Source organism: Hyla sarda, chromosome 4, assembly GCF_029499605.1.
Source record: "Hyla sarda isolate aHylSar1 chromosome 4, aHylSar1.hap1, whole genome shotgun sequence".
In the NCBI taxonomy this organism is placed as follows: Eukaryota; Metazoa; Chordata; class Amphibia; order Anura; family Hylidae; genus Hyla; species Hyla sarda.
The window spans coordinates 128534693-128553635 of NC_079192.1; the positions used below are offsets into that span (position 1 = coordinate 128534693).

Here is an 18943-nt window from a genome sequence, read left to right on the forward strand (position 1 = left end):
GTCCTGGGACCTACTGCTATGGCCTATAGGCCATAGCAGTAGATCGTGACCCCTGACCGGAGGATCGGTGGTCGGAGCCTGAAGTGGGGAAGTACAGAGGCATACAGCCTCCAGCCATACATTATATATGGCTAAAGGCTGTATGTCTGCGGGGAAACTATACTGCCAGCCTAATGTTGGGGGGGGGGGGGGTACTATACTGCCAGCCTAATGTTGGGGGGGTATTATACTGCCAGCCTCATGTTGGGTGGTACCATACTGCCAGCCTAATGTTGGGGGGTACTATACTGCCAGCCTAATGTGGGGGCGGGGGTACTATACTGCCAGCCTAATGTTAGGAGAACTATACTGCCAACCTAATGTGGGGGAACTATACTGCCAACTTACTGTGGGGGAACTATATACAAGGGAACTGTATGACTGTGGGGGAACTATACTGCCAACCTAATGTGGGGGAGCTATACTGCCAACCTAATGTGGGGGAACTGTACTGCCAACCTACTGTGGGGGAACTATACTGCCAAAAGTTTGGGCACCCCAGGTAAAAAAAAATGTATTAATGTGCATAAGGAAGCCAAGGAAAGATGGACAAATCTCCAAAAGGCATCAATTTATCATTTACACTTTCAAAATAACAGAAAACAAAACAATGGCATCTGCAAAAGTTTGGGCACCCTGCAGAGTTAATCTTTCACTGCCCCCTTTGGCAAGTATCACAGCTTTCAATTCTTGTTTGAGGTATCTGCCCATTCTTCCTTACAAAAGTCTTCCAGTTCTTTGAGATTTCTGGGCTGTCTGTCACGCACTGCCCTTTTAAGGTCTATCCATAGATTTTCAATTATGTTGAGGTCAGGAGATTGTGAAGGCCATGGCAAAACCTTCAGTTTACGCCTCTTGATGTAATCCTCCGTGGATTTTGAGGTGTGTTTTAGGATCATTATCCATTTGTAGAAGCCATCCTCTCTTTAACTTCAGCTTTTTCGCAGATGGCATCAAGTTAGCATCCAAAATTTGCTGAAATTTTGTTGAATCCAATTTTCCTTCTACTCGTGAGCTGTTCCCTGTGCAACTGGCTGCAATACAAACCCAAAGCATGATTGATCCACCCCCATGCTTAACAGTTGGACAGAGGTTATTTTTCATTAAATTCTGTTCCCCTTCTTCTCCAAATGTACCTTTGCTCATTCCGGCCAAAAAGTTCAATTTTATCCTCATCGGTCCACAGAACGTGTTTCCAAAATGCATCAGGCTTGTCTATATGTTCATTTGCAAAGTTCAAATGCTGATTTTTGTGGTGAGGACGTAGAAGAGGTTTTCTTCTGATGACTCTTCCATGAAGACCAAATTTGTACAAGTATCTCTTTATAGTGGAATAGTGTACCACAACTCCAGTGTCTGACAGATCTTTCTGGAGGGATTGTGCAGTCAAACGTGGGTTTTGAATTGTTTTTCTCACAATCTTGCGAGCTGTTCTGTCTGATATTTTTCTTGGTCTTCCAGGTCTTGCTTTAACTTCCACTGTTCCTGATGACTGCCATTTCTTAATTACATTCCGAACAGCGGATATTGACATCTGAAAAGGTTTTGCTATCTTCCTATAGCCTTCTCCAGCTTTGTGAGCGTCAACTATTTTCAGTTTCAGATTTCTAGACAACTGCTTAGAAGAACCCATGGTGCTGATTGTTGGGGCAAGGTCAGATGAGTCTGGGCATTTAAAACCTTTGAGATTGACATCACCTGGTCTTCCCAGATGATGATTGAGAACAATCCATGACACTGGCAGGTCTCAGCTTTGCAAAGGGGGCAGTGCATGCTATAAATTCTGCAGGGTGCCCAAACTTTTGCAGACGCCATTTTTTTGTTTTCTGTTATTTTGAAAGTGTAAATGATGGAAATAAAATCTAACTTTTGTTGACATATAAGAATGTCTAATCTGTAATTTGATGCCTTTTGGAGATTTTTCCATCTTTCCTTGGCTTCTTTATGCACATTAATACAAATTTTTACCCTGGGGTGCCCAAACTTTTGATCCCCACTGTAATAGCAATATAATCCATGTGTGATTATATGTGCTTTGTGAAATACTGTGATACCTTTTGAAATTGAATTTTGGCAGCCCAGACCTGACTCCCGTGTCTATGCAACTTGCTGCTTCCGCCCACTCAACTCTCGTGTGTGTAATATGGTGCTGGGGAATGGGGGAAACAAAAAATAAAAACTAATGCTAACAGTGCATTTTTCCAGTTGCTGATGGTAGAGGGAGATCTTTGAAAATGGTCAAGAAATAAACCTTACATAAATCATCTTAAAAAATATATAAATAAAGCTTTATTTGCGCAAGAGTACAAGTAGGTCTGCGATTGTTTAGCGTGAATAACAGACATAAAATGTTGTTCCATAAATTTGCTAATTCGTGTATACCTATGTTTCAGGATTGTATAGCTTCATTTGTGTCACATGTTATAGACCTTCTTTTATAACAATATCCCTTTTGGCTTTTCAGGTTCAATTCCAAAAACTGCAACAGTTGCGTCTTGCACAATCTCGGGCTCAGTACTATGGCGGCTCTTTGCCAAATGTAAACCAGATTAGCAGCAGTCCATCTGATTTCCAGGTAAGATAGTGTTGCTGTATCAAGGATTCACTAGAATTCACAATATGTGTGCTTGTTATAGCTATGCCTTACATGCACGTAAGTCTTCTCACATTTCAAGAGCATAAAAATCATTATTTTATATATAAATGGTTGAGTAGTCCTATTACTATAGTATAGTTGGCTGTTGCATACAGGTTTAGTATATTTGAATAACATTCTTAAAGTGTAGCGGTTTCAAAGGCATCGTGTGGCATTCTCACTAGTTGTTATTGTAGATAATTCAGAAGTTGTCACCCTGCTTTGTTATACTCCTGAAAGATGGAATTACTTTAACTGTGTTACTTCAGATGTAAGCTAAGTTAAAGGGGTACTCCCCTGGAAAACCATTTTTAAATCAACTGGTGCTAGAAAGTTAAACAGATTTGTAAATTCTGTTTAAAAATCTTAATCCTTTCCGTACTTATCAACTGCTGTATGATCCACAGGAAGTTTTTTTCTTTTTGAATTTCCTTTCTGTCTAACCACAGTGTGCTCTCTGCTGACAACTCTGTCCATTTTAGGAACTGTCCGGAGCATCATAGGTTTGCTATGGGGATTTACACCTACTCAGGACAGTTCCGAAAATGGACAGAGGTGTCAGCAGAGAGCACTGTGGTCAGACAGAAAAGGAAATTCAAGAAGAAAAGAACTTCCTGTGGAGCATAGAGCAGCTAAGTAATCTACAAATCTGTTTAAAGGAAATCTGTCATCAGAATCACCCGCACTAAACCTGTTACACGAGCTTGTATTGCGGGTGATCCTGATTAAAACGCTCCTTACCTGGTTAAAAATGGTTCAGCGCTTCTTAAGATATCTTTATTTTTAGTTTTCTGTTATTCCCTGGCTTGGGACTCAGTGGGAGGTGTTATCATCTGGGACTCGGCCACACGTCATTCTAGCTGGGTGGAGCTGCCGCCCGGCTCATGAATATTCATGAACTTATCCTTGTAGTCTAACTCCTTTTTCTAGGTCTGGTGGGGAGGGCCGCGAGGATAAGTTCATGAATATTCATGAGCCGGGCGGCAACTCCGCCCAGCTAGAATGACGTGTGGCCGAGTCCCAGATGATAACACCTCCCACTGAGTCCCAAGCCAGGGAATAACAGAAAACTAAAAATATAGATATCTTAAGAAGCGCTGAACCATTTTTAACCAGGTAAGAAGCGTTTTAATCAGGATCACCCGCACTACAAGCCTGTGTAACAGGTTTAGTGCGGGCGATTCTGATGACAGATTTCCTTTAACTTTCTGGCACCAGTTTATTTAAAGGGGTACTCAGGTGAAAACCTTTTTTCTTTTAAATCAACTGGTGGCAAAAAGTTAAACATATTTGTAAATTACTTCTATTAAAAAAATCTTAATCCTTCCTGTACTTATTAGCTGCTGAATACTACAGAGGAAATTCTTTTCTTTTTGGAATGCTCTCTGATGACATCACGACCACAGTTCTCTCTGCTGACGTTATTATTATAATAATAATAATGCTTTATTTATTGTTGTCCTTAGTGGGATTTGAACCCAAGTCCCCAGCACTGCAAGGCAGCAGTACTAACCACTGAGCCACCATGCTGCCCTTAGCATACATCTGCTATGCATGGTTGCTAAAATGGACAGAGATGTCAGCAGAGAGCACTGTGTTCGTGATATCATCAGTGTTCCAAAAAGAAAGGAATTTCCTCTGTAGCATTCAGCAGCTAATAAGTACTGGAAGGATTAATATTTTTTAATAGAAGTAATTTACAAATATGTTTAACTTTCTGCCACCAGTTGATTTAAAAGAAAAAGGGTTTTCACCGGAGTACCCCTTTAAAAAAAAAAATTTTCCAGTGGAATACCCCTTTAAGTGGAAACTGGGTGAAAACATCTATGGGAACTGTAATGGTGGACAAATTGGTTGTTACCCAGCTTTCTCAGATAAAGTTATAATTTATAATCAGCAGAATATATAACAACTTACTTGACAGTAGATGGCATCAGAAACCCATATTGGTGGTTTTAAATTTTTTTGAAAAGGCTTTTTAGGAGTACGTTCATGCTTGCAGATTTTCTGCAGATGATCTTCCTATCCATTGGCTTCAAGGAGGTGGGGATGCCCTCTAAGTTTCATGGAACACAGAAAGTTCCAACAATTTGTGACAATTCAAAATCCGTAATAAAGAGAGAGTTTCATTTTCTAAAAGTAGAGGTGTCCTTCACTATATGGAGGTCTCGAAGGAATCTATGTCTACTGCCCTGTTAGTCCAGTTTGCAGGAAGAAACAAGTACAAGGTGTTAAGTAAGAGAACTAGAGCCAGGTATAATGGTTGGCCTTACTGACATATCTACATCTCAGAAGTGCAGTAGCCTATCTCAGAAGTGCAGTAGCATCTTCTTGGGCAGAGAAAGCTGGGAAATCCATAGAGTCTATAGGGCAGCCACGTGGTCTTCTCCCTCTACTTACATCAAGCACTGTTGTTGGTATCTGTCCACTAGATATAAGGTTTTACAGATGGGGGTCCCACCCTAGAGATGTGCAGTCTGATGTCCTAGTGCTGTCATGGGTTAAGGATAATTACTACTCGCCAGTAATTAGATTTTCTGGAACCCTTGACTGCCTGGGGTGTGGAAATGTAATTAAAACTATTTGTCCAAGGGACTAAAACAAAGCACAATCCACTTGTCCTGGTACACAAAATAATTTTAACCAAAATAGTATGTATTAGTTTATTTCGTTTTTGCACTTTTTGTTTTTTCTTTCGCCCTATAATATCCTTAACTCCTATTTTCCCATCTACAGAGCCATCTACAGTGGGCTTGTTTTTTGTGAGACCAAGTGTACTTTGTAATGATACCTTTTATTTTTCTATAACATATGCTCCAAAACAAAGAAAAAGTTATTTGTGGGGTGAAATAGAAAATTTGGGGTTTTATTTTTTACGCCATTCACCTTTGTGGTCTGACTTACATGGTATTTTGATACTTTAGGTCGCCCTCATTACAGCAATATTAAATGTGTTTAGTTTCGATCATGTTTTACTAATATACCATTCTAAACTAGAATTTGAATTTTTGGTTGCTTTTTACTTGTTATATTTTAATAATTGGGACAATTACGCATGCACCAATACCAAATACTTAATTTTTATTATGTTTACATGGGGATTTTTTTGTATGGAAAATAGGAAAGGGGGGGCTGATGTTAACTTTTAATATGGAAGGGGTTGATGTGTGAACTTTTGAACTTTTATAAAAATTTTTTTTTTTTTTACAATTTATTACTCCCCTTAGGGGACTTTTAGGCCTCTGGCTACCTCCACGGTGGATCACCTTCCAGCGATTGCACTACAGGGGGGCGATACACCAAACTAGGCCACCAGGGATGGTTAAAAGGTACCGTTTAGATGCCACTGTCAACTTTGGCAGCGGCAATCTAAAGGGTTAATAGCCAGCTGCCGATATTAGCGGCGGCCCCCAGTTACTGAAATCAGCTGGAGGCCGCCCAGTATGGAGCGGGCTCAAGTCGGAAGCCTGCTCCATACACCCGGAGCGCTGCTGGGTTGTCTGGCCGGCTCTGCTAGCCCCAAGCAGGGCTAAATGTCAGCAAAATTCTCATGCCGTGGCCATGATGTCATGAGGGGCAAAGCTGACCCCGGCAGCGTAAAAAAAGATTTTTGAAACATTGACTTCCGAACGCTGGCCAGTGGAGTACCCCTTTTAAACTCTGACTGGTTATTCAGATGGCGCTGTTTTCATTAGTTAGCTCCAGTTTGCTGAAAACAAAGGCTACTTAAGAATAGCCAATTCAGAACCACAGACTGAACCCAAGTAGAGTTGGTAACTCCTGTTGAATGGTTGTGGTGCTCATATTAACATGGACAAGTGTTTCATGACTTTTTGTCCCTAGGGAGCGCTCATTTCTACTGAGGTATTTTGCAACATAACCATGTCACACAGCTGCTGGGAGGACAGAAGGGTCAACGTCGTGTGTGTTTCATGGAAAAGTATTTACAGATGTTGCTTTTACTTTTAGATCCCAAAATTAAAGTTCATAGAAGAGTAATGTTAAAGGGGTTCTTTTCAAAGACTTAAAGCCCTTCTTGGGCTGTAGTAACATTTGTTTTTAACTGGAGCATCCTACGTTTAATCTCTTGTATTTCTTGAATACTATAATTTTGTGGCTGTCCAGCGTGCCACCTGGAGGCTCATTTCCACTCAAGGAGGGAATCTTTTCTGGTTTGTGAGACAACGGGGACCTGGCAGGTTCTCTTTTAAAAGGGTTCTCCCATTTGGACAACCCCTACTTACTACAAGTTTCCTTTTTAACAATAACCAGATCAAATATCCTCCGACCTTTAGCTGTTCTGTGTGGAGAAACCTATAAGTGTGTAATCTCCCTGCAGCACCACCACAGAAGAAATGAACAATTACACAATGGCCATTGAAATGGGCGGTCTGCATGCTAAAAGACTACAGTATTCCCGAGCGAGATACGCTCCTATTATCTCCTCCAGGTACAGAAATTAGGATTTTGAACAGAGGACCACCCCACATTACTCATAATCTCCTAATTGAGTATAGGGAAATGGCTTTTCTAAACAGTACAAAAAGGGACTTGCTTGGCATGTAATCCACATTGATGGTTTGGATGCAGGTTAGCCTTGTTGACTGTGACTAATCTGCATCCAAAACTGTTGACAAATCTTCAGCATACATGCTGTAAATCTGGGGCAAAAATCAAAGTGTACCTTAGATTTCTGCTGGGATTTAAAGATGGAATACATTGAAATAAATGTCAACCGGCACCCTGCTTTCTACATTGGCAGATAAGAACCCATTTAGTCTGCCCAATAAATTTTCCTTGGTACCGATAGTACTATGTAGCATTTATATGAATGAAGGAGTACTTCAGCTCACCTATGCTGCCAGAAGGCTGCGCATGGATCGGTGTGAACCAACACCAGACAGTCCACCAAATGAAAACGAATGTCCAGCGCAGATACTTGTGCAATAAGATTCTTTCTTTAATTCATATCCACCACGCCATGACAGAATAAAAGTAACTTGTTTCAGCCGGTCTTGCCAGCCTTGCTCATACTAATGGGCTATTTGCTACAGCCATATCTTTATATGGAGGAGACCCATCAACCAACACGAGGAACACCTGGTGCCAGGTGATAGATCCACCCCCACAAAGGGATATACAATAAAAACATTCATTATATATACAAAAACCATTATAAGAAAATATGACATACATTATCATAAAATATATACGGTAATTGACTGTATGAAAAAAGTGGCACTATTACAGGAAAGAGAAAATTATATATATATATATATATATATATATATATTTATTAACAAACATAAGTAATATCATAAAATATCAACATAAACAATATACAGTCATGTAAAGTGCCAATCATATAGAAAAATGGAGAATTATGCTATAATGAGATTATGCCATATGCAGAAAAAATGTGTTCATAATATTTTAAATCCTTACAAGAGGAAAAAAAATTGCAGGCATAAAGGATGTATGAATAATTCTAATAATGTAAAATGACATCCTGTCTGCGATTTAACCCTTTCAGGAAACGAGTGTCAAGTTCTAAGGTCCAAAGTTACCACCTCTTGTAGGGGGATTAACCCTTTCAATTCCTTGTAGGGTCATGAAAGAGAAATCTCCCTGGTGTACCTCCACACAATGCCTAGTAACCATAGAGATGTGACGGTAATTGGGCAACATCTGAAATATGTTTTCGGATTCTAGTTTTTAGTGTATTAATGGTGCAACCTACATATAGCACTTTGCATGTGTTACAAGAGAAAAGATAAATAATGTGATGTGTTACAGTTTATGTATTGCTGTATTTTAGAATTTTTGCCCGTAGAATATGATGTAAATTGAGTAGTATTATACATAACTTTACAGTACATACATATCCTGTGACCACATTCATAAGAACCTTTGGTAGTTAGCCATGTTTTTTCTATAGGTGCCGTTCTACTAAACATGCTTGGTGACAATTTGTTGTCATGACTAGGAGAAAAACATGTTGCATCTACTATTACAGTATTTTCCACCTCCCATCCAGACTTTTATCCTGTGATGTCTAGGACATCCCCCTTGGATAATTTTCAGGATTGTATTGAGAGGGAGCTTGTTCATTTGACACGTAACCCCTGTCCACCCCAACATAATCTGTCCCGTTATGAAAGAATTGCCCTGCGTGAACTAGAAAAAATGCAGGACATCATTATTCGTGCGGCAGATAAGGGATTATACTGTAAACTTAATATGGACATTTTGTCCGATGATCACGGCGGACGTCCCCGCATTATATTCGGTAGTTCCACCTGAAAAGGCTATCATTGCTCTCAGATGGTTCCTGAATGTATTCCAATACTCCAGTAATCTGCAGGAATATTTAATTTCATGCATTGAATATTTATTAACACACAATTTTTTTATGTTTGATGGCATTTATATCCTGCAGATCACTGGTGCGGCCATGGTGGCGAAATTCTCCCCTTCTCTCGCCAACATTTACCTGTGTTGGTGGGAGAAAGGGACACTTTTCACCCCTAATAACAACATCTCTTTTGATTGCATTCAATGGTACAGTCGCTACATAGACTGCCTCCTGTTCTTATGGAAGTCGGATGTAGCTGCCGTACAGGCATTTACAGCCTACTTGAATGACAATCAATTGGGACAAAAATTTACTGTACAACATACTAAGGACCAAATTTCCTTTTTGGATTTAAATCTGTTTAGAGACAGTGTCCATGAGATCATTGTCACATCCACCTACCGTAAAAATATAGCTGCTAATACAATCTTGCATGCTGCTTCCTGCCCATGTGACAAGACTATCTCCCTGTTGGTGAAATGGTTAGAGCTAGGAGGAATTGTTCCTCAATTGAGCTCTTTAATATAGAAGCCGATAATATAGAAAAGCGTCTTGCTTATTGAGGGTACCCTAAATGGAATACTAGGAAAGCCAGATCCATAGCCATGAACAAGGACCGTGCAGAACTAGTGTTTTCTTCACGAAGGATTGATAATAAAAAATACCGGTACAATTAGCCAAAAAACAAACAAAAAAAAAACAATTACGTATGTCACCCAGTACAGTCAACATTTCAAAACAATCTGTAACCTGATCCATAAATACATGCCTGTTATTACTGGAGATCCTTCATTTACTTCAGTTATGGATGCAGGTTACAGATGTGTGTCTAGAAAGGCCCATATTATTGGGCACAAATTGTCACCAAGCATGTTTAGTAGAAAGGCACCTATAGAAAAAACATGGCTAACTACCAAAGGTTCTTACAAATGTGGTCACAGGATATGTATGTGCTGTAAAGTTATGTATAATACTACCAATACCGGCCGGGCCCCTCCCCCCCTCGAATGAATGAACTATAAGCTGCAGTGCTGTCCCCATAATCATGTTACCCGCAGGCGCTGCTCTCCTTCTCTTCCTGTGAGCCGCGGCGCTGGAAATGAATGAGTTCTGAGCCGTAGGCGCAGGACTTCTGTTCGGAGAACAGAAGCTGTCTCCTTCCCCTGCAAGAAGTTCTGCCGTGGCCCACTAGCTTTCTGTGCTTGCAGGGGGAGGTGTCAGCTTTTGTTCTCCGAACAAAAGTCCTGCGCCTGCCACTCACGACTCATTAATTTCCAGCGCCGCGGCTCACAGGAGGAGAAGGAGAGCAGCGCCTGCGGGTAACATGATTAGTGCCCCGATGTGGGGACAGCGTGCTTCGGTTAGGGGGAAATGAGTGGGGAAAAAAAGGTCAAATACCTTGGAACCGCCATAAGATTGAAAAATACACATTTTTGGTCATACCGCCCAGCACTATATAATCAATTTACCTCATATTTTACTGGAAAAAATTATACATCAACTGTAACACATCATGTTATTTATCTTTTCTCTTGTAACACATGCAAAGTGAAATATGTAGGTTGCACAATTAATACACTAAAAACTAGAATTTGAAAACATATTTCGGATGTTGCCCACTTCAATTCCCATCACACCTCTATGGTTACTAGACATTGTATTGAGGTACACCACCGAGATTTCTCTTTCATGACCCTACAAGGAATTGAAAGGGTTAATCCCCCTACAAGAGGTGGTAACTATAGGACATGACACTTGTTTCCCGAAAGGGTTAAATTGCAGACAGGATGTTATTTTACATTATTAGAATTATTCATATACAGTGGGGCAAAAAAGTATTTGGTCAGCCACTCAACTCGTCGTGTTTGGAGGAGAAAGAATACTGAGTTGCATCCAAAGAACACCATACCTACTGTGAAGCATGGGGGTGGAAACAGCAGAAAAACAGCCCCAAAGCATAAGGGACCAGGACGACTGATCCGTGTAAAGGAAAGAATGAATGGGGCCATGTATCGTGAGATTTTGAGTGAAAACCTCCTTCCATCAGCAAGGACATTGAAGCTAAAATGTGTCTGGGTCTTTCAGCATGACAGTGATCCCAAACACACCTATAAAGGTATGGCTGTAGCAAATAGCACATTACTATGAATAAGGCTGGCAAGACCAGCTGAAACGCATTACTTTTATCCTGTCATATCGTGGTGGATTTAAAATAAATCTGTGCTGGACTTTAGTTTTATTATATAGCATTTAGGGTATAAAATGCAACGGTGCTTTTCATTCCAGTCTCCATGGCTAATAAATGCTGAAAATTTGCATTTATTCAGCAAAACAAATTGGAAGTGTGATACGAAGCCCTGAAATGCCTACCGATGCTTACCTGCTGTTGTTTTTTCCCATCAGTGCTTGCCGACTGCCTGCTTTAGGTAAGATTGACTACTACAGTTTAGAAACCTACTGTCTCATCTTAGCTACAGGTTGCAGCTCTGCCTATGCAGATTTGCTGCTGTGTATGACAATTTTGTCTCAAGCTCAATTGGTATGGAGAATTCAGGTTCTCGTCATTATTAAAAGTCATTAATAATTAAAACACTTGCATGCACACCACGATTTGTAGATCCGGGTGGAGAATTACAGTACGGCTTGCTGCCAGATCTGTGCCATACCATATTTATTTCAATGAGCCGAATGGAGTCTGCTAATTACTCCATATACAGCTCATTTTCTGACAGTACCGAGCTTTTGACCTAGACTTCAAACAGCAGCAAGCCACAGTTTTTAGTCCATGTCAAAAGCCTAATAAGGTCAGAAAATAAGCTGACCAGAGTCACTAACTGAGTCTATTCGACCTATTGAAATGAGTGAGGTATAGCACGGATTAGGCAGGGATACAGCAGCAGGTGGTTTTTAAAGTCTCCCGCCAGATTTTCCTGCTGGATGCATATATCGTGTTATGCATGCACCCTTAGAAAGTTGCAGGACTTTAGAGTGATTAAACTTTATTTACATAAAACTGGAAAAACTCTTTAAGCCGGTTGTTGCGTTGTCTGGCATGATCGTCTCGAGCCACTGTGATGATATTAAACAGTGCTGTCACTCCAGAAACCTCTGCTGTTTAGTAGCATTATCCTTAAAAGTCTAAAGGCAGGTCTTTGACAGCTTATTGTGCTGTTTTTTTTTTTTTTTTGTAGGATCCCGTAAAGATCTAATTTTGTGGTGACTGGCAGATTGCCCACCCTAATTTATTCCATCAGGAGAACCATTCATAGTGTGTTCTGGCCTGTCTGATCCTCTTTTTCCAGAATAAGTAGCATCAGATGATTTTGGCAGCCTCTGATTCCATTCTTCCTATAAGAATAGCATGTCCATTGGAATGATCCGAACATGCATGTATATAGGGAAGTCGGAGGTGATACTGGGGAGCTGAAGGACTTGGTCTTCTTATCGGTTTAAACAAACAACAAAAATGTGTTCTCAAATGCCTGGAGGTGCTCAACCCCAAATGCGGTTGTGCATTTATACTGGAGGAGCAGATCCTGCCCTTGTAGTCCGTTGCTGGGGGCGATCCCCAGCATAAAAATGCATACAAAGGAGGATGCCTGCAGCGGACTACAAGTGCAACAATAGAATCCTACACCAGATAGATGGTGTGGCTGTGTAACAATTAGAATAATACAATACAGGAATATGGGTGCAGTACTGTGGTAGATGTATACAATGACATTGGCTATCCCTCAACACTGATGTTAAAATTGAGACTTTCGCCAGTATATCCTTGTATGAAGGACATACCAGAGCCCGCAAACCAACGCCAAGGTTTCTCAAAATGGCGCAGGACCGAACGCTAATCCTACCTTTGCGTGATAAGCAAAACAGGGGCCAGTGGGCAATTACGGCAACACTCGGTTGACTCACAGAGTCCTCCCAGGTATCCTCCAGCGTGACTGAGCACACATGCAATGGGAGGAGGGAGGCAGGCTGCAAGCCCCACCTGAGTTGGCTAATATGGGTGCCTGGCCTCACAGGTGCTACCCTAATGCTGTCTTGAAGATATTCAAGGCGCATTAACTATGGAGTTTACACACCTCCAAGTATAAAATTTAAACAAACAAACAAAAAACGTGGTCTCAAATGGCTGGAGGTGCTCAACCCCAAATGCGGTTGTGCATTTATACTGGGGGAGCAGATCCCGCCCTTGTAGTGCGTTGCTAGGTGGTTGATGTGCGGGCTCTGGTATGTCCTTCGTATAAGGATATACTGGCGAATGTCTCAATTTTAACATCAGTGTTGAGGGATAGCCAATGTCATTGTATACATCTACCACAGTAGTGCACCCATATTCCTGTATTGTATTATTCTTATCGGTTTAGCCAGCAGTATAACTGATTTTTCTTATCAGGTTCTGAAACTTCCGATCACAGCAATCTGACATTCTTGTCATTTTAGTCCCTTCTACTGCTTTGTTGATGTGTACCAATAACTAACATGGAGATACAATCCTGTTTACCAGACAGCTTAAAGCTTGACACGTCTGAACTAACAGAACCAAGGGCAAAGTTAAATGTTTTCATATCAACTGGTGGCAGAAAGTTAGAGATTTGTAAATTACTTCTATTTATTAAAAAACATATCTTAATCCTTCCAGTACTTATCAGCTGCTGTATGCTCCAGAGAAAGTTGTGTAGTTTTTTCTAGTCTGATCACAGTGATTTCTACTGACACCTCTATCCATGTCAGGAACTGTACAGAGTATGATTAAATCCCCATAACAAACCTCTCCTGCTCTGGACTTTTCCTGACATGGACAGAGGTGGCAGCAGAGAGCAATGTGGCCAGACTGAAAAGAACTACACAACTTCCTCTGTAGCATACAGCAGCTGAAAAGTACTGGAAGGCTTAATATTTTTCAATGAAAGTGATTTACAAATCTGTTAAAATTTTTTGGCCCCAGTTGAATTGATTTTTTTTTCCCACAACAGTACCCCTTTAAAGTACCCCTCAGTAAACATGGTTTCTCTATTTTTTCTATGCCCTGTCCTCCTGAGATTTTCACAGTATGTAAATATTGTGTGCACCTGTGGTATGGTCAGTTTTGGGGGGGGGGGGAGCCTGATGGTGTTTTATCATTTTCAGTATTTCCTTCCTTTCGAACCTTATCAAAGATATTATGCTGTGGTTTCCTGTGTTTGTTTCTTTTATTTGGGTAATAATGATGTGAACAGAATTTAGAGACCCATTGGGGGGTATTTATCAATTTTCGTTGTGGAAAGCTATTTGTCTAGATTGGTTGTATTGCATTCTTTGGCGTCTTTGTGCCAAGTTATCATTTTGTTGCACTGCATATGTAACTTTTGCTGTTAGAAAACTGCTTGTGCTGACTTCAAAAAGTTATAGGCTTGGCTGGATTTGCCACTTTTGAGAGCCATTTGGGCTACAAATTTTAACCTTTTTCAAAAAGTTGTTTATAGTGAATTTTTTCCCTTTTGCACTCTACATAGTACAAAATCAACTCAAATGGAAGTGTTTAGATTTTGATCTATTATGTTTGTCGTGTGAAAAGTGACTGCACAAAACCTTTACAACTAAAATAAACAAAAGAAGGCCGTCTTGGCAGATTGATAAATATCCCCCATAGTTTGCAAGAGATCCAGAATTGGACAGTCATCTTTATCTCAATTTTCTGTCAGAGAGTGGAAATCAGAGGCTTCAAACCTATTGTGATAATTTGTAATTGTATGAAAAATTATAGTGGATATTTATATTGCTAAACAACATAAGGAGTCACTATACAGTCAGGTCCATAAATATTGGGACATCGACACAATTATAAAATTTTTGGCCCTATACACCACCCCACGGATTTGAAATGAAACTAACAAGATGTGCTTTAAAGTGTAACTGTCATGAAATCTGGGTGCAATGACCTACACACAGCCTTTGTACTGTGTGCAGGTGGTGGGTATAGCAATGTTTTTACCTAATATTTGCAGGCTTTCATGACCCCAAAAAATGTTCATCAAAGCCACTTATGGTCGGATAGGCGTGGTGCAAGCTTATTGCACCCAGATTTCATGACAGTTGCACTTTAACTGCAGATTGTCAGCTTTAGTTTGAGGGTATTTACATCCAAATCAGGTGAACGGTGTAGAAATTGCAACAGTTTGCATATGTGCCTCCCACTTGTTAAGGGACCAAAAGTAATGGGACAGAATAATAATCATAAATAAAACTTTAAATCTTTAATACTTTGTTGCAAATCATTTGCAGTAAATTAGTCTGAAGTCTGGAACTCATAGACATCAACAGATATTGCTGGGTTTCATCCTCGGTGATGCTCTGCCAGGCCTCTACTGCAATCGCCTTCAATTCCTGCTGGTTCTTGGGGCATTTTCCCTTCAGTTTTGTCTTCAGAAAGTGAAATGCATTCTCAATCGGATTCAGGTCAGGTGATTGGCTTGGCTATTGCATAACATTCCACTTCTTTCCCTTAAAAAAACCTCTTTGGTTGCTTTTGCAGTATGCTTTGGGTCATTGTCCATCTGCACTGTGAACGCCATCCAATGAGTTCTGAAGCATTTCGCTGAATATGAGCAGCAGATATTGCCCAAAACACTTCAGAATTCATCCTGATGCTTTTGTCAGCAGTCACATCATCAATATATACAAGAGAAGCAGTTCTATTGGCAGCCATACATGCCCACTATGCCATGACACTACCACCACCATGCTTCACTGATGAGGTGTATGCTTAGGATCATGTTCCTTTCCTTCTCCATACTCTTCTCTTCCCATCACTCTGATACAGGTTGATCTTGGTCTCTTCTGTTTATAGGATGTTGTTCCAGAACTGTGAAGGCTTTTTAGATGTCATTTGGCAAACTCTAATCTGGCCTTCCTGTTTTTGAGGTTCACCAATGGTTTCCATCTTGTGGTGAACCCTCTGTATTCACTCGGGTGAATTTCTTCTCTTGATTGTTGACTTTGACACACATACACCTACCTCCTGGAGAGTGTTCTTCATCTGGCCAGCCAACTTTTGTGAAGGGGTTTTCTTCACCAGGGAAATAATTCTTTGGTCATCCACCACAGTTGTTTTCCTTGGTCTTCCAGGTCTTTTGGTGTTGCTGAGCTCACCGATGCATTCCAAAGTTGTTTTGGCCATGCCTAATGTTTTGGCTATCTCTCTAATGGGTTTGTTTTTGTTTTTTTAACCTAATGATGGCTTGCTTCACTGATAGTGACAGCTCTTTGGATATAATCTTGAGAGTTGACAGCAACATATTCCAAATGCCAAATAGCACACTTGAAATGAACTCTGGACCTTTCATCTGCTCATTGTAATTGGGATAATAAGGGAATAACACACACCAGGACTTGGAACAGCTGAGAAGCCACTTGTCCCATTGCTTTTGGTCCCTTAGCAAGTGGGAGGCACATGCAAACTGTTGTAATTCCTACACTGTTCACCTGATTTGGATGTAAATACACTAAAATTAAAGCTGACAGTCTGGAGTTAAAGCACATCTTGTTTGTTTCATTTCAAATTCATTGTGGTGGTGTATAGAGACAAAAATGTTACAATTGTGTCGATGTCCCAATATTTATGGACCTGACTGTAGCTCTATTGTATGGAGGTTTCATAGGGTGGCGAAAGGAATCACCTATGGATCTATGGTATGGAAGCTTCATAGGGTGGCAAAAGGAGTCACTATTGATCTACAGCATGGTAGCTTCGAAGGGTGGCATAAGGAGTCACTATGGCTCTATAGTATGGAGGCTTTATAAGGTTACATAAGTAATCACTATGAATCTACAGTATGGAATCATAGGAACTGAAGTACAGGTTCGTGGTTACTCATCTGCTTGGGATGGATTTACTTGTTGCATTTGTTGAGTGAAGTTTCAGTGTAGAATCTGTAACAAAGTGCAGTAAGTGTGGTTTTTCATCAAATTACAGGCATGCCATGGATTTGGTATTCTGTAGGTATTGTTTTCTCTGCATATATATAATGGCTAGTCTTGCCTTAATCTATTCAAATAAAAGCACTGTATTCAAGGTATCTGCTTTCTTTCTGTAAATGAAAAACTCAGAGCTAATGTTCCTCTAATCTAAAGGTTTGCTGTAGTGTATCTATACTGGGTAATCCTCTGTAAATGAACAGTGTGTTAGTTAAGACAAAAGCCATCAGCCAGGCTGGTAAACCTACAGAGGATTGTATAAATCAAATTCATGGGACACCCTTATACACATTTGATGGCAAATTGGTCTTATGTTTCATACCAAGTCTCCTCCACCGGCAGATGTTGGGGAATAGGGAGGGTGGATTGGACATGTTGGATTTCACATTTCTCATTGGTGATATACCACCACTACAGGAGTCTGGCAGCAGCATATTCCTCACTCCCCATTGATCACCCACTGAGCAGAGTGCGCATGGAGTGTAGGAAATGGTCAGAAAGGAATAACTGTTGGTCAAACAAGCATTCTACTGACAGCTCGGTGTATGGTTAACCTAATAGTTGTTCATAATAATTGTATAAAATTGATAGTTGACTATATGTTGTGTAGGGCCACCAGGCTATGTTTACACAATGGAATTTCCGTGCGGAATCCCACATGGACATTCTGCAGCAGTCCTATTGATTTCCCTGGCAGATGTTTCTACCACAGAAATCCCGATTCTGTAGTATGCAGAAGGAGTAGACATGTCTCTTTTTCTAGGGATCGACCGATTATCGGTTTGGCCGATATTATTGGCCGATAATCACGATTTTGGGAATTATCGGTATCAGCAATTACCTTGCTGATATGCCGATAATGCCCCGCCTCTCCTCCCCAGCCAGAGACCGCCGCTGCTGCCCCATTGCCTCCCCCATCCCCGGATTTATAATTATCTGTTCCCGGGGTCCGCACTACTTCTGACTCCTGGGGCGTTCTTGCGCTGCGCAGTGCAATGACGAGTGACGTCCTCAACGCGACGTCACCGTCAGTGCGCACAGTGACAGCTCAGGACGCCGCTGGAGCCAGAAGTAGTGCGGGCCCCGGGGATGGGGGAGGCAATGGGGCAGCGGCGGTGGTGGTTGGACTAGGGAGGATCCCAGGACAGGCAGGGGGAGAGAAGCGGGTGGCAGTTTCTGGCCCCGCAAAAGCCGCTGCAGTTCATTGATTTAAAGCGCCCACCTTAAATCATTGTTCTGCAGCGGCTTCTGCGGGGCCGGGTGGGGGGAAATAGCCGATAACTTATACCGGAATATCGGTATAAGTTATCGGCTATCGGCCTGAAAGGTCAGAGTATCGGTATCGGCCCTAAAAAAAAATCGATATCGGTCGATCCCTATCCGCACGGAAATGCATTGCCGAGTCGGCACATTTCCGAGGAGTCCTAGCGCCTGCGTGTTCTGTGTGTGAACATAGCCTTAGTCTAAGGCTACATGGCAACATGTATCATGTGAGAGCAGATTGCCATTAAAGGGGTACTCCTGTGGAAAACTTTTTTTTTAATCAACTGGTGTCAGAAAGTTAAACAGATTTGTAAATTACTTCTATTAAAAATATTAATCTTTACAGTACTTTTTAGGGTCTGTATACTAGGGATCGACCGATTATCGGTTTGGCCGATATTATCGGCCGATATTCACGATTTTGGACGTTATCTTATCGGCAATTACCTTCCCGATAATGCCCCGAACGCGCCCTGCACCGCCCCCCCCACCGCACCAGCCAGAGACCGCCGCTGCCCCATTGCCTCCCCCATCCCCAGTTTTATAATGACCTGTTTCCGAGGTCCGCAGTACTTCTGGCTCCTGCAGCGTCCTGCGCTATTGCTGTGCGCTGCGCAATGACGAGTGACATCCTCAACGCAACGTCACCGTCAATGTGCACAGTGACAGCTCAGGACGCCACCAGAACCAGA

At 41.3% G+C, this 18943-nt stretch overlaps 1 protein-coding gene across 3 annotated transcripts in view; it reads left to right on the plus strand.

The window, feature by feature from the left end:
* The window catches only part of CRTC3 (CREB regulated transcription coactivator 3), a 121649-nt gene that overhangs the window by 29899 nt on the left and 72807 nt on the right, over positions 1-18943 (plus strand). For all 3 annotated transcript variants that reach the window (XM_056572120.1, XM_056572121.1, XM_056572122.1), the window contains exon 2: positions 2504-2614. In XM_056572120.1, the coding sequence (XP_056428095.1) occupies positions 2504-2614 (111 nt within the window). The remainder of the gene's footprint in view (positions 1-2503; positions 2615-18943) is intronic.